The sequence below is a fragment of the Macaca fascicularis genome, chromosome 5 (assembly GCF_037993035.2).
Source record: "Macaca fascicularis isolate 582-1 chromosome 5, T2T-MFA8v1.1".
In the NCBI taxonomy this organism is placed as follows: Eukaryota; Metazoa; Chordata; class Mammalia; order Primates; family Cercopithecidae; genus Macaca; species Macaca fascicularis.
This window is the reverse complement of record NC_088379.1, coordinates 22,910,332-22,927,406: the sequence shown is the minus strand read 5'-3', so window position 1 is coordinate 22,927,406 and position 17,075 is coordinate 22,910,332. Positions and strand designations below refer to the sequence as shown.

The following is a 17,075-nucleotide window of genomic DNA, read 5'->3' as shown; positions in this document are numbered from 1 at the left end:
GGAGAAAATGAGATAGCTTTCTATTCAAGCCTCTTTAAAGAGATATTTTATGTGGGTGAGTATATGTTATATTATGACTCTAAGTTCAATATTTAGAAATGTTCAGTTTTATGGCAAGATGAATAAATTCTAGAGATCTGTTATACAACATAGTACCTATAGTTAACTATGCTATTGTACACTTTAAAAATGTTGAGAGGATAAATTTCATATTATTCACACACACACACACATACACACAGAAAAAAAAAAAACCACAAATACATTTTGAAGGTGATGAATACATATAGTACCATGATTGTGATGATGGTATCAAGGATATAGGCATATGTCCAAACTCATCAAAATGTATATGTTTAATATGTACAATTTTTTGATATATCAATTATACTTCAGTGAAGCTTTTTAAAAAAGTAGTTATGCATACTCTTATTCTATAGTTTTCATGTTTTCTGACTTACCAGTATGTTTACTTGCATGTTAGCTTTTATTTGCATCTTACCTCTTAAGTAGACTAACCTGGACTTGCTCACATTAACCAGCCTTAGACGCTAAGCAGGGATAGTAGCACACGGTGCATGAGTGGGGGACACTTTGGAAAAGTTTAATGCTACAATTTTGTTTTTTGTCTAAGAACACCACCTAGTAGTAGGCATTTATTGAATACCTGCTGAATTAGGTTAGATAATCAATATTAACGGCAAGACATTTTTAGCCTTTTTTACAATCTTGGTATTTCTTTCTATCTGCACCTTTCCATGACCTTCCACTCCACTCACCTTTTCTTTTAGTTGGAATACACCATATACTCAATGGTATTTATAATGTCTTTGCAGTTTTTGAGGCAGTCAGGTTACAGCTAATCTAGGAATGAACACCAGTATTTCACTGCCAAAGTTGTTATATAGTTTCCTTAGCATAGAAAAAAAGATTTTTACATTATTCTGACTTGCAAACGTAGAGAGAGCTAAAATCTACATTATATCAAGCTCTTCCTTGTTACCTAGCATAATAGAACATTTTAGAGAGATCACCCATTAAAAAGCATCAAATGCAGTACTTGGCATAGATAAGAATTCAACAAATGTTCATTTCTCTGCTACCTTTTCTCTTTTCTTAGTCAAAGCCCTTTTATCAGGAGTAGTTTATTTGATGAGAAACAACCACTGTATGTTTTCCTCCAGTAACCGGGAAGCTCTAGACTCTTTTTGATAAAGATTTTAGTAATGTGAAGTCAGTTAATTCAGTCATTTTTTTGTTTCTTTATTTATCTGCCGTGTTTTGGTATAATGAGGATTTACTATAGCTGTTAATGCAACGTAAGTCTTCAATTTTATTATCCACCCCATCAGCATACTAGCTTTTGTGAAAACTGAAGCTAAAAGTTATTTGATAGATGTTCCATCCTCCTCAATAGGGAAAACTGGTCTGAAAATCATTTTTCAAGGAGCTGTTTCCAAAGGTTTAGAGTTCCTCCAAGCCTTTAAGAAGTTGAAAATGTTATTAAGCATTTTGATTTCTTTTCCTTTCATCTCCTGTTTAGAAATTAATGTCTTGAAAAATTGGCTGCAAATGTTAAGGTTTTTTAAAGATATCAAATCTATTCATCTGTCTAATACAACTGCAACATGTTTAAAAGAATCAGTTCTTTGCTAGACATTTTGGCCAATCTTAGAAAGATTTTTGTCTTTGCTTTCTAGGCGTTTGGATGCCTTTTATTTTCATTTTTAGCAGTAGGAAAATCAAGCACTTCAATAATTTTCTCAAATAAGCATTTCAGCATGTATCCAATCTCTGATCTTTGTAAAGTAGCGAGGCATGGCCCCATTCCTGTGCTTCATAAAAAGAGAGGTAGAAAAATAGGCAATTCAAGTAATTGTGGAACACCCCTTCGGTTTCCTGTTTCTTCCCTCTAGGTTATATCTTCTTTTTACTGTAGAATGTATCAGTATCCATTATAAAAGGTCCTCTGGTTTATATTTTGTATGGGATCGTTGTTGCATACAACTTCGTATAAAGCTGCAATTCAGAGACTGTCCCAGTATGTCTGCATATGGGCATACATATGGTCGATTTTCACTTTAACTTCAAGTTTCCTTGAATACATAGGCTGTGTTTATTCCCATAATAGTAGTTGAGCAATTTCTTTGCAATGGCTCAATTTCTTTCTCTCACGTCTGCATTTCCCCCCTTTCTCTCTATACAGTAGTAACTTTTCTAAAAGGCTCATTAAAAAAAAAAAAAAATTCCTTAACACCCATGAAAGCAGGCGCCAGGAAGTTAAAGTTTAGATAACAGTCCCATCACATTTGGCTGTTTGACTAGAGCTGGCTGCGTAAATAGAATGGAATGTGGTGTTATGATTCCCTTGCTCAAGTGTGCATCGATGGTCTGGGATGTGCCTCTCCATCCATTTCTACTTCCTGACTGCCAGGATGTGCCTGGTGCTCTGAAGCGGCACAATCACAGCCTTTGATTGAGACATACAATCTACATGGAAGGGCATCAGGCAGTTACTCTGCATTGGTTATCTGCTTCATCTGGTCATTTATTTAGTCTCAATAGCTATTGTTAGTACAGTTATGTTTTACCAACTGTTTGTTATCTCCTACCTACCTTTGATTTTCAGAGGTGATTTTTATGAGTGAGATTCCTTCAAACATGTCGCTGCAAACATGTAGCTACTTCTTACACTTAAATCTGTAAAAAAAAAATTATGGAAATCTTTGTTTCTTCACTCAACTGAGCTCCCTGAGCAACGTTTTTTGTTTTTGTTTTTGTTTTCTGTGATAAAGCATCAAATCTAACTTTCCTTCTCCTTTGTGTCGGATAGTCTTACGGAATAAAGACCACACTTAGGCATCTTTGATGTAATGAAGGGAATGGGATGAGTGTTCAAGATGATTGATTGATTCATAACTGATTGATTTTACAACAGATATTCATTGATAGTCTGTTATGTTTCAATGCTTTATTTAAAATACAGTAGTGAAGAGAACAGATATGGTCTCTACTGTCATGAAGCTTTTATTATCCTGGGGAGGTGGACATTAAACAGTAGATAAACTATGAATTACAATTGGAAAGGAGAGTTTTCCATAAGAGCAACTAATAGGAATTCTGACCTCATTGCAAGTCTCAGAAAAAATGTGATTGTTGAGCTTAAGGTTGTTGTAGACAGTGTGTGTATGTGAGAGGCTTGGGAGTGCTGCAGTGTAAATAGGGTGTTCCAGGAGCAGGGAGAGTGTGTGCAAAGGCCTTGGGAAGGAAGGTGCACAGTATATACCAGACTAATAGAAGCTCAGTGTGGCTGGGAAAGAGAGTCACAGAAAGAATGCGATATGAGAGATAAAGCCCGTGATGACAACAGGTCCAGACCACACAGGGCCTTGTAGGTCTTGTTAACGATTTAGATCTTTCATTAAACGTTGTGAGAAGCCTTTGGAATGTTTTATAAGTTAATAGACATCATTGGATTCCTGTTTTCTTAGCAAAGACTATCCCAACAACAATGGAAGAATAGATTGGAGAAGAATAAACGTGGACACAGATCCAAATTAAGAGATTTTTTGTTATACTAGTCCAGAAAGAGAAGCTGGAGGCTTGGCTTAGGACACATGGAATAAAGAAAATAGGTTAGAGAGAGATTTAGGAGAAATAAATCAATAGGACTTGATGAGTAGTTAGACATGTGGAGAGGACCAAGAGAAAGGAGTAAAGGGAGGTACTTAAATTCCTTCCTAAATAACTGGCTGGATTGTGTTCATTTCACTAATACAAGAACATTGGGAAAGAACCAAATGGGGAGAGGGCAAGGCTGGAGGGTTGGGCTTCGGTAAGGTTGGTGTAGTGTGAGGTTCCTCAGGCACAACCAACCTGAAGTGTCAAGTAGATAATTGATTATTTGCACCTGAGGCTCAGGTGGACATTAGGATACTTTCCTAATAAAAATAGAGGCAAGAATGTTATATATGGTAGAATAAGACCAGACATTGGTAAGCTTATCATCCAGGAAGATATAGGGTCTGCGAATTGTTCAGTTACATTTCACAAATGCTTGTTGGGTGCCTACTTCTTACCAGATTCTTGGTCAAACACTGGGCATACGAAAATGAAAACCATTCAGTAAATAAGACAGGGTATCGTTTTGCTTTTAGCCCGAATTATTCTTTTCATCACCCAAGACCAGGGACTCTCAGTACATCCAAAGAAAACTCTTGGGCAAGCTAAGTCTGTACCTCAGTTCTCTGCTTCTAGTCTTTGCTTCAACCCAACTTAAATCTCTGCAACCTTAAATTCATTTTATCCTTGTTTGTCCTTAGTATACAAACAAACTAGATGGTGAGCACAATCTTTATATTAACTCCTTATGTTCTTAAAACTTTGAGAGACATCATAACTTTTGGCCTTATCTTCTTGGAAAAAGAGATGTAGGATTGCTTCCTACACTAAGAATGTATTGCTGTGCTTTAAAAAAAGAATTTATCCTCAGGCTATAAAATATTATTCCTGTATTTTGTAGGTTATAAATTACTGATGACTTTCAGATTATGATGATATTGACTCCACTTGTGAAAATTAGGCCACACCCCTCTAGTCTATTCCTAAAATAAGACTAGATTTATTGGCAAAGTGAAATTTATAGCCTCTTTTATTTAGCTCTTATTCTTCGGAGACTCATGGCTTAAAATGGCCTACATTTTAAGATTTTATTTCTTAAATTATTGTCTTTGGACCACCTGCATCAAAATCGCTGGGGTGTGCTTGTTAAAAATAAAGGTTGTAGAACCTTATCTTACATTTTTTTTTTTAGTACAACTGGGATAAAGCCCAATAATTTGCATTTTTAACCAGCACCCCAAGTAATTTTTATTTATAGTAGAGTTTAAGAACCACTCTTTTGAGGACGTCAGAATTTGTTCATCTCATTATTAGAATTCTGAGTTAATGAGAAATGTAATAGTTTTGTAAGCCAGGTCAGTTTCATAATAATTTTGATTAATAATCAAGTCACAAATGTTCAAATATTTAATAGGTATTGTTCCATGATTTTAAAAAAGAGTGCATTATACAGACTTCTTTTCTAACACATCAAATTCATCTGAGAGTAGAACAGAGACATATAGGAAAGGTAGAAAAGAGTAGAGGTGAAGAGAAGAATGTATGTGAGTGAAAAGAGATTGATACTGAAGAAATGGGAATTAACACTTGGTTCAAATGTAGTCTTTCCTTCCATTGTAGTGTATGTTTTGCTCTAATTGCAAAGCTCAGTGGGGTTTCTTATGCATGATTATACATTTATGAATGTTTTTAGGGTTAACTTTTTTTTTTTTTTTTTTTTTGAGATGGTGTCTCACTCTGTCGCCCATGCAGTGGCACAATCTCGGCTCACTGCAACCTCTGCCTCCTGGGTTCAAGCAATTCTCTGCCTCAGCCTCCTGAGTAGCTGGGATTACAGGTGCCCACCACCACACCTGGCTGATTTTTGTATTTTTAGTAGACACGGGGTTTCACCATCTTGGCCAGGCTGGTCTTGAACTCCTGACCTCAAGATCCACCCGTCTCGACCTCCCAAAGTGCTGGGATTACAGACGTGAGCCACAGTGCCCAGCTGAGGGTTAGCTTTTTTCCCATCTCCAGAACCAGCAAAACTCTCTCCTTCCTTCCCCCCATAGGAAGAGCGCCGTGTGATTTATGTTGGTAAAATCAGACCTGACACAACACGGACAGAACTGAGGGACCGTTTTGAAGTTTTTGGTGAAATTGAGGAGTGCACAGTAAATCTGCGGGATGATGGGTGAGAATCTTCAAGTTTATTTCTTGTTTAGAAGTTGACGTATGTAAAAAATTATGGCCATAAGATTACTGGAATGGGAGTTGCCAATGTAAGTGCTTTGACAGATGACATGTTGAGTTCAGAACCTTATTTATTTTCTTTCATCCCTATTTATTAATCTTTCTAGTTGAGATTTTCTGTCCCAGAAATAAGTATTTAGCTGCTTGACAGGACAATCACACTGATAAATGGATGCAGTGGCTCAGACGTTGGCACTGGAGAAGTCTCACAAAATAGAAAGGGTTACAGTCCCGTATGCTAATACTTCTTAACCAGCTTTGAACTTCTCTTCTTTGTCCATTTCAGAGACAGCTATGGTTTCATTACCTACCGTTATACCTGTGATGCTTTTGCTGCTCTTGAAAATGGATACACTTTGCGCAGGTCAAACGAAACTGACTTCGAGCTGTACTTTTGTGGACGCAAGCAATTTTTCAAGTCTAACTATGCAGACCTAGGTATGGATTTTATTGTACATGGAATGAGGAATCCATAATGTAGAGCTCAAGATGGGAGCAAACATAATCTGTCGGCATCTTGGGTTGAACCATCACTTTATTTTACTAAAGGGAATGTGTGAATACAGATTTTTAAGAAAAATGTATAAGACAGTTTCAGAAGAAAGGGGCTTAGGTTTTGGCAAGAAAGGACAGAAGTAAATTCTTTGTACTGTCTACTCAGGTGCTGAAAATTGTGGTAGGTATATATGTGGATATTGTGTGTTTCTACATGTGTTCATGATTTGTGTACGTGCGTTGTGTGTGCATGCAGCTTTATATTTTGTGAGGGCGTGTATTGTGTGTATCTGTGTGGATATTGTGTGTGTCTGTGTGTGTGTTGTCTGAATATTAAACGTGTGTGTGTGTGGTATTGTGCTTTGTGTGTGCATGTGTTGTGCAGGTGTGTGTGGCCATGTGTTTATGTGTGTGTAGGAAGGTATTGTATGTGTCTACATGTGTTTATGATTTGTGTGCGTGCGTGCGTGCTGTGTGTGTGTAACCTGCTTTTGCTTTCCAGGCCTACCCTGAATCCTTTCACAAACCATAGCATTGCCATCATTGTTTTATGGAATAGAATATGCAAAAGTCTCATATTTTACTTATTATTTCACAGACACTTAGAAATATCATTATTTTCTATGAACTACAACTAGAGAGAAGAAAATTAAATTTGATATACTAAATCACACTATGCTTTCTTAAAAAAAAAAAAAAAGAAACACCTGTTATTTGTTGAGTGCTTCCATGTGCCAGACACAGTGCCAGGAGTTTTGAGAGCATTTTCCATTTAAGTACTAGAACTATTGTAGGAGGTGTATGTTATTATTATCATCCCCATTTTACAGATAAGGAAACTGAAGCATACATAATATTAATTTTTCCTGTTATAAAAGCTGTACAGACTCAAGGAGTAAAATGTGGAAAGTATAAAAAGTATTAAGAAAAAACTTAAAATCACATATCAGCCTGTCATCTGGGAATAACCACTATTACCAATGAAGTGATTTGCCTTCCAGTATTTTGTCTCAGCATGTCTAATTTCGTATATTTGAATTTATATATATATATTTATATTTATGTATATAAACTTCCAAATTCTACTTTTCTCAATTAATATATAAATTCATGTTCTGCTGTGACTCATGAGATTAAAAATAATTTATTAACATACTTTAATGGTTGCACAGTATTTTGCTGAGTGAATAGTACCATTATATTTAGTCATTACATTATAGCCAAATATTTAATTTTTTTTTTTTTTGAGACGGAGTCTCGCTCTGTCACCCAGGCTGGAGTGCGGTGGCACGATCTAGGCTCACTGCAAGCTCCGCCTCCCGGGTTCACATCATTCTCCTGCCTCAGCCTCCCGAGTAGCTAGGACTACAGGCGCCCACCACCACACCCAGCTCTTTTTTGTATTTTTAGTAGAGACGGGGTTTCACCATGTTAGACAGGATGGTCTCGATCTCCTGACCTCGTGATCCGCCTGCCTTGGCCTCCCAAAGTGCTGGGATTACAGGCATGAGCAACCGTGCCCAGCTCACATTTAATTTTTAATTTTTCAATATTATAAATAATGCTAAAATGGACATCTTAATTTCCTTTTCAATTTTAATTTTGTTCCTTTGCATGTCATTCCCCATCTAATGTGCACATTGTAAGCTTTTAAATTCTTTGAGGAAGGAAAGTGGCAAATGTCTTGTGGATATGACATAGTTATTTTAAATTTATGTCTAATATTTATCGTGGAATTAACATATAAATCTAGTCCTCAGCATTATTAGATATCTATTATGCATTTTCTCTGGGTTGGTATAAAGAAGGAAACAAATACCAAATACAGAGATTTTTTTTCTTCTGTCCAACGAAGGGATGTCTTCCTAGAGTAATGGATACAGGTGATGTGCATTGTTCAGAGGGAATATGCTATAATTCACTCCACAAGCTAAAAAGATAGTGGGAAGCAGGGGAGAGGCAGCTGACTGTTAGAGAGATAGTGGGCTAGGGATGAAAATATAGAATGTGGCAAGTCATTTGTTCAAATGTTGGCTGATAAAAGCAGTCAAGACGGATTGAAGTCTTGAGTTGATTTGACTTATTTTCTTCAGTGATGAAGGCCAGGGTGTTTCTAGTCTCTCAAAACATCTAGAGTTTAAAATAAGCTACCTAGAGGGGCCTTCAGATCACGATTCATCACTGGTAGAGGGAGGATTGGATGGTATTTCCAAATTGAACTGGAGCCTCCCTGAAATATTTCTAAGAAGAATGCTTCCTCTCTCGTTATCTCCCTGCCTAGCCGGCAGCAATAGAAACTTTGCCATTGCTAAGCTCGCTCTGTATTTTCTGAAAAGTATGTTTCATGTGCATTGTAGTAGCATGGATTTTTCCAATTCCCTTGAACTCTACGATGGCACAAAGGTAGTTTTTTTCCGAGCTCCAACATTGTATAGTCCGAAGAGGCCAGGCTTTGGAATCCTGCAGACCTGGGATTGAAATCTGACTTAACACTGCCGTTGGGCAAACAATTCGACCCCTTCGGTTCTGCTTCTTCATTTGTAAAATACCGTATAGTGTTATTGTGAAGATTAAATAAATGTTTGTGACACATTAGCACAGTGTCTGGCATAACATAGGTGCTCAATAAATAGTGGCTATGATTACAATTTAAAATGATGGGAATGAGAAGTTAGAAGTGTAAAGTCATTTTAAAATGGAAGAATCAACTCTAGGAATCAGCTTTGGAACTCAAAAAATTGTTCATATGTCTTGTCTTTGTTCCCTGAAGAATTCAAATATTCTTGTGCTCACCATATTTAGTGTTCATGCATGCTTCAGGGCATAAGAATATGCTGGACTCAGGGATTAGGAGCTTACACATATGTCACAATTGTAAAGCAAAAATGATGTGACACAGATTAATTTTACCAAGACAGGAAAGTTACCTATCATTCTAGATAGATTTCATCAATTTTCTTTCTGTTTACTTGCTTCCCAAAATTAAGTTAGCTTATACATCCTGTTTCTCTACTACCGAAACTAGGTAATGGTGACGACAATATTGTCAGAGCAAAACATAACGATTTCAGCTACTATTTATGACCCAGTTTTATAAATGAGAGTGAGAGGTTAAAATGACTTGATCAAGATTAAAACAGTGAAGCCAAGATTTAAGTTATAGTTGCCATGAATCTGTAGTCTGTCTTTCAGTTTACTGTCTTATAAGCAAATGGATCTTTCTAAAGACTGCAATGAAAAAAAAATCAGAGGTGAAAGACATAGAGAAATTAAAGTAGGACTACAGGATCCAAAGAGAAAGATGGGTCAGTATTATGAATGTAACAAGTTTGATTAGGAATGAGTTATGTTATATAACTTAAACATTTAAATATTTTAATTAAATATAATTTTAATATAATGTAGTATAAATTTAAATTAAATAAAATTTAAATATAATTTTAATATAAATGACACATACATTATAAATTGTTTATTAACTGAAATAAATGTTTCGTATTATCAGTATTCTTGATTATATATGTAACTTTATGTATTCCTTTGCCATTCATTCATAAATCATTCCCACATCCCAATATAAATATTTTCAACCATGGTTTTAATAATATTTTGGTGTTTGATATTAGTATATTCCTTCAACAAATATTAATTTGAGTACCTCCTTGGTGCCAACAGTTTTCCAGGTGCCGGGAATATAAGTATGATGTGATTTGTTTCAAATAATACAGTATCATTATTTGTAACAATTTATTTTGAAAAATTAGAGTGACTTTTTGAGTTATTCCTATAACGTTTTTATTATATCTTACTGTGCTCCAATATCCTTTCATTAGCAGGAGAGAAATTGGTGGAGTAGATGTTATTGCCTCAGAAATTAAATGTATCCACATTCCATCTCATGCAACCAAAAATATTTTTTGGTTGTTTTCTGAGTAACAGTGAGCCTGTATAAGTGGGTATATATGTGAACACTATATTTCACAGTGAAGAAACTCTTGAGAACTACTATTTCAATTTTTTAAAAAATATTTGCTTATCAAAATACAGAAACACTGAAATTCTAGAGTTTACTTAGAATATTGCAAAGCAAGGCAATTTAAAATATTCTCAAAGTATTCCTCAAGGAAAGGTATGTGTATATGTCCCTGATGGATCCAGGCTGACTTTTATCACACAGACTCCATCACTGGGGGACTCTTCCCTCTTGATCTACAATGCAAGTGGAATTCTGATTTCAGACTAATCTCTAGCAATGAGCTAGACTTTTTTTTTTTTTTTTGTCTCTACAAAAAAGATTTTGATTGTAACAGCAGTTGTTTGTGAGGCCTTAGCAATACAAGAAAACCATTCATTAGCCTATGAAGAGAAACGTTGAAGCCAGTGTAATTTAAGAATTGACTATTTAAGATGTTATTGAGGAAAGATTGGCCAGTTTTGTGTCTGTTTTTTATGATTGAGACTGTAATTGTTCTTGTTGCTCTTACCTTAAAAAACTTGCTGAAAAAAACTCAGTAAAGACCAAAGGTGATCAGAATGAAAGGAAAACATAAGTAAAGACATTTCCTTGTCTTTAAATCTAGGTATGTAAAGGTAGATTGAAACTTGGGAAACGGGATGGTCAGGCTGGTTCTAGAGAGCTTGGTTTGCAATCTTGTCAGCAAAACAACTTTGTAAGTCAACGATTATGCCTCTGTAGTATCTCGTATTATACCCTTCTATTACTTTGACCATTTCGATTTTGTAACTTATTCTGGGAAAAGCATGGGAATTCTTTTTTTTTTTTTTTTTGAGACGGAGTTTCGCTCTGTCGCCCAGGCTGGAGTGCCGTGGCCGGATCTCAGCTCACTACAAGCTCCGCCTCCTGGGTTCACGCCATTCTCCTGCCTCAGCCTCCCGAGTAGCTGGGACTACAGGCGCCCGCCACCTCGCCCGGCTAATTTTTTGTATTTTTTAGTAGAGACGGGGTTTCACCGTGTTAGCCAGGATGGTCTCGATCTCCTGACCTCGTGATCCGCCCATCTCGGCCTCCCAAAGTGCTGGGATTACAGGCTTGAGCCACCGCGCCCGGCCAGCATGGGAATTCTTATATTTTGGTAGAATTGTTAGTTTTCCAGAATGGTTTTGTTTTCCGTTAAATAAATGTTTTCAAAAGAATTAATGTATTTACAAGAGGCTTTTTATTATATTTCCAAGCCACCCTTTGTTACTTGCAAGACCAGCAGAAATATCTGTTTTTTTCATAGAAATCAATGGAGAAAAACCAGGAATATTTAACAGAATTTTACTTTACTTTCTATATTGCTAAAATATATCTATTTTATTAAGGTCTATTTGAAGTAGCATGTGAAACTTTGCCCAAAAGCTTACTTGGACTACTTTAAGAGTCCAAGAAGGGTGTGGCTTTATTTATACCTGCACTTTATTTCTTCTTTCTGAATTTACTCTCCTGGGATGTGAAGCATTTCTCTCAACCTTCCAATTTGGGGAGAATTTGCACCAAAATTTCTGGGATGTCTAGAGGTACAGAAGTAGAGGACCACATCCTATGTCCCCTCCTGCCTCAAAGAGAAGCATCAGGTTGAAGTTTAGGGGAAATTCTCATGATTCTTTCTCTCATACTCAACTGGATTGTATGCTCAATTAAATTAATCCCATTGAATAGGAAAATTAGTTCCAGCTTGTACTCTCACGTCTACATCTAAGTTATTGAGGAACCATGGGCAAGTCATTTGACATGCCGGGGGGAAGGGAGGGCGGCTATCTGCCAGAGATATATTAATGTTTGCTCTGCCTAACTCCCAGGGTGTTTAAGCCTAAATGAGTCAACAGGTGAGTATTTTTGAAAGCTCACTACTCCCCATCCTCTTTCTTTTTATCAATATATATCCAATAAAATCCGGACATTGTTTTCTAAAGTATATTGATTGTAAGAGTTGTTATCAAATCCGGTAGTCTTGAATTGGAATGATTGAGTTAATGGCCATCAGCAAAGGGTATGTCTAAACTGCCTTGTGTTTCTTTCAGATTCAAACTCAGATGACTTTGACCCTGCTTCCACCAAGAGCAAGTATGACTCTCTGGATTTTGATAGTTTACTGAAAGAAGCTCAGAGAAGCTTGCGCAGGTAACATGTTCCCTAGCTGAGGATGACAGAGGGATGGCGAATACCTCATGGGACAGCGCGTCCTTCCCTAAAGACTATTGCAAGTCATACTTAGGAATTTCTCCTACTTTACACTCTCTGTACAAAAAACAAAACAAAACAACAACAATACAACAAGAACAACAACAACAACAATAACAACAATGGTTTACATGAACACAGCTGCTGAAGAGGCAAGAGACAGAATGATATCCAGTAAGCACATGTTTATTCATGGGTGTCAGCTTTGCTTTTCCTGGAGTCTCTTGGTGATGCAGTGTGCGTGTGTGCATGTATGTGTGTGTGTGTGTATGTGTATGGTGTGTGTGCTTGGTTTAGGGGAAGTATGTGTGGGTACATGTGAGGACTGGGGGCACCTGACCAGAATGTGCAAGGGCAAACCATTTCAAATGGCAGCAGTTCCATGAAGACACACTTAAAACCTAGAACTTCAAAATGTTCGTATTCTATTCAAAAGGAAAATAAAAAATATATATATATATATATATAAAAATTAAAAAGGAAAGAAAACTAACAACCAACCAACCAACCAACCACAAACCACCCTAAAATGACAGCTGCTGATGTCTGGGCATCAGCCTTTGTACTCTGTTTTTTTAAGAAAGTGCAGAATCAACTTGAAGCAAGCTTTCTCTCGTAACGTAATGATTATATGACAATCCTGAAGAAACCACAGGTTCCATAGAACTAATATCCTGTCTCTCTCTCTCTCTTTTTTTTTTTTTTTCTTTTTCCTTTTGCCATGGAATCTGGGTGGGAGAGGATACTGCGGGCACCAGAATGCTAAAGTTTCCTAACATTTTGAAGTTTCTGTAGTTCATCCTTAATCCTGACACCCATGTAAATGTCCAAAATGTTGATCTTCCACTGCAAATTTCAAAAGCCTTGTCAATGGTCAAGCGTGCAGCTTGTTCAGCGGTTCTTTCTGAGGAGCGGACACCGGGTTACAATACTAATGAGAGTTGGGTAGAACTCTCTGAGATGTGTTCAGATAGTGTAATTGCTACATTCTCTGATGTAGTTAAGTATTTACAGATGTTAAATGGAGTATTTTTATTTTATGTATATACTATACAACAATGTTCTTTTTTGTTACAGCTATGCACTGTAAATGCAGCCTTCTTTTCAAAACTGCTAAATTTTTCTTAATCAAGAATATTCAAATGTAATTATGAGGTGAAACAATTATTGTACACTAACATATTTAGAAGCTGAACTTACTGCTTATATATATTTGATTGTAAAAACAAAAAGACAGTGTGTGTGTCTGTTGAGTGCAACAAGAGCAAAATGATGCTTTCCGCACATCCATCCCTTAGGTGAGCTTCAATCTAAGCATCTTGTCAAGAAATATCCTAGTCCCCTAAAGGTATTAACCACTTCCGCGATATTTTTCCACATTTTCTTGTCGCTTGTTTTTCTTTGAAGTTTTATACACTGGATTTGTTAGGGGAATGAAATTTTCTCATCTAAAATTTTTCTAGAAGATATCATGATTTTATGTAAAGTCTCTCAATGGGTAACCATTAAGAAATGTTTTTATTTTCTCTATCAACAGTAGTTTTGAAACTAGAAGTCAAAAATCTTTTTAAAATGCTGTTTTGTTTTAATTTTTGTGATTTTAATTTGATACAAAATGCCGAGGTAATAATTATAGTATGATTTTTACAATAATTAATGTGTGTCTGAAGACTATCTTTGAAGCCAGTATTTCTTTCCCTTGGCAGAGTATGACGATGGTATTTATCTGTATTTTTTACAGTTATGCATCCTGTATAAATACTGATATTTCATTCCTTTGTTTACTAAAGAGACATATTTATCAGTTGCAGATAGCCTATTTATTATAAATTATGAGATGATGAAAATAATAAAGCCAGTGGAAATTTTCTACCTAGGATGCATGACAATTGTCAGGTTGGAGTGTAAGTGCTTCATTTGGGAAATTCAGCTTTTGCAGAAGCAGTGTTTCTACTTGCACTAGCATGGCCTCTGACGTGACCATGATGTTGTTCTTGATGACATTGCTTCTGCTAAATTCAATAAAAACTTCAGAAAAACCTCCATTTTGAGCATCAGGATTTCATCTGAGTGTGGAGTCCCTGGAATGGAATTCAGTAACGTTTGGAGTGTGTATTCAAGTTTCTAAATTGAGATTCGATTACTGTTTGGCTGACATGACTTTTCTGGAAGACATGATACACCTACTACTTAATTGTTCTTTTCCTTTCTCTCACCCAACACAATCTTATAAGATGGATTTCACCCCCAGGCCAATGCAGCTAATTTTGATAGCTGCATTCATTTATCACCAGCATATTGTGTTCTGAGTGAATCCACTGTTTGTCCTGTCGGATGCTTGCTTGATTTTTTGGCTTCTTATTTCTAAGTAGATAGAAAGCAATAAAAATACTATGAAATAAAAGAACTTGTTCACAGGTTCTGCGTTACAACGGTAACACATCTTTAATCCGCCTAATTCTTGTTGTTCTGTAGGTTAAATGCAGGTATTTTAACTCTGTGTGAACGCCAAACTAAAGTTTACAGTCTTTCTTTCTGAATTTTGAGTATCTTCTGTTGTAGAATAATAATAAAAAGACTATTAAGAGCAATAAATTATTTTTAAGAAATCGATATTTAGTAAATCCTATTATGTGTTCAAGGACCACATGTGTTCTCTATTTTGCCTTTAAATTTTTGTGATCCAATTTTAAATACATTCTCCTTTTTGCCCTGGATTGTTGACATGAGTGGAATACTTGGTTTCTTTTCTTATCAAAAGACAGCACTACACATGTATTGAGGATTAATTTATCCCCCCCGCAACCCGGCCTGACCAATATTGTTACCATGAAGATAGTTTTCCTCAATGGACTTCAAATTGCATCTAAAATTAGTGGAGCTTTTGTATCTTCTGCAGACACTGTGGGTAGCCCATCAAAATGTAAGCTGTGCTCCTCTCATTTCTATTTTTATTTTTTTGGGAGAGAATATTTCAAATGAACATGTGCACCCCATCATCACTGAAGGCAAATTTCAGCATAGATCTGTAGGATTTTTAGATGACCGTGGGCCATTGCCTTCATGCCGTGGTAAGTACCACATCTACAATTTTGGTAACCGAACTGGTGCTTTAGTAATGTGGGTTTTTTTCTTTTTTAAAAGAGATGTAGCAGAATAATTATTCCAGTGCAACAAAATCAATTTTTTGCTAAACGACTCCGAGAACAACAGTTGGGCTGTCAACATTCAGAGCAGCAGAGAGGGAACTTTGCACTATTGGGGTATGATGTTTGGGTCAGTTGAAAAAAGGAAACCTTTTCATGCCTTTAGATGTGAGCTTCCAGTAGGTAATGATTATGTGTCCTTTCTTGATGGCTGTAATGAGAACTTCAATCACTGTAGTCTAAGACCTGATCTATAGATGACCTAGAATAGCCATGTACTATAATGTGATGATTCTAAATTTGTACCTATGTGACAGACATTTTCAATAATGTGAACTGCTGATTTGATGGAGCTACTTTAAGATTTGTAGGTGAAAGTGTAATACTGTTGGTTGAACTATGCTGAAGAGGGAAAGTGAGCGATTAGTTGAGCCCTTGCCGGGCCTTTTTTCCACCTGCCAATTCTACATGTATTGTTGTGGTTTTATTCATTGTATGAAAATTCCTGTGATTTTTTTTAAATGTGCAGTACACATCAGCCTCACTGAGCTAATAAAGGGAAACGAATGTTTCAAATCTACTCCTGCTTTTCTTATTTATCGTAACCAAACTCCTGGCATGTTTCTCAGATCAGTACCCATTACTCGCTTATTATTATTCTATTTCCTCTCTGGCTCTCTCTCCCTTTCTCCCTGCTTTTCCATATTCATGGATGCATTTCAGCTGTAAGGTAACGTGCACCTTCTGTATCTTGTCTTTTTCTAAACGGCAAAGGCAGATGCGGTGGTTTCTATAACGAACGTTCAGAGGTGAAAAATGACATGGGATTTTATGAAATGGATTAGCTCTCTTTTTGTACTTAACCCTGGGAAGTGTGTATTTTTAAGTACAAGCTCTTTCCCCTAGGGAAAAACTCACTGAATATTCAGCATAGAAAGAGATGTTGTTGTAGATGGACTGAATATTTCTCGAAGACTTGTAACAGGATGCAGTTCCCCATCATGTGGAAGTCATCGAGTTGGTTAAATATGGGATGAGCTGATAGCTGAAGACACATCGTGCTGTCAGGATGTCCATTGTGGCTGGTGGAGGATGGTGGTCCTAATGACAGAGAATGCCCTTGCCCAATTTTAAATGGTGGTTCCCATTCCCAACCATTTGCATTGCAAGATTCAACATATGCAACATTGGGGAAAGGTGGCTAAATTATATTCCAGCATTTCCATCTCCTAGAGAGAAAAAAAAATATTGGAAATGTGATAAGCACTATCAGAAGTGCATTGAAATCTGCTAAGTAATCTAAGAAACACTCCCAATGGATTGTTTTATACCAATATAAAATTCATCAATTATTTTATGGAAATGGAAAATAAAAACCTACCATTATCTTACCC

General features: G+C 36.4%; 1 protein-coding gene across 6 annotated transcripts in view; it reads left to right on the top strand.

Moving 5' to 3' along the window:
• PPARGC1A (PPARG coactivator 1 alpha) overlaps positions 1 to 16,261 on the top strand; it is a 683,938-nt gene extending 667,677 nt beyond the window's left edge. For all 6 annotated transcript variants that reach the window (XM_045393226.3, XM_015450215.3, XM_005554588.4 and 3 more), the window contains 3 exons: positions 5,676 to 5,797; positions 6,143 to 6,294; positions 12,376 to 16,261. In XM_045393226.3, coding sequence (XP_045249161.2) covers positions 5,676 to 5,797; positions 6,143 to 6,294; positions 12,376 to 12,479 — 378 coding nt within the window. In that variant the 3' untranslated portion in view covers positions 12,480 to 16,261. The remainder of the gene's footprint in view (positions 1 to 5,675; positions 5,798 to 6,142; positions 6,295 to 12,375) is intronic.
• The last annotated feature ends 814 nt before the right edge of the window (positions 16,262 to 17,075 follow it).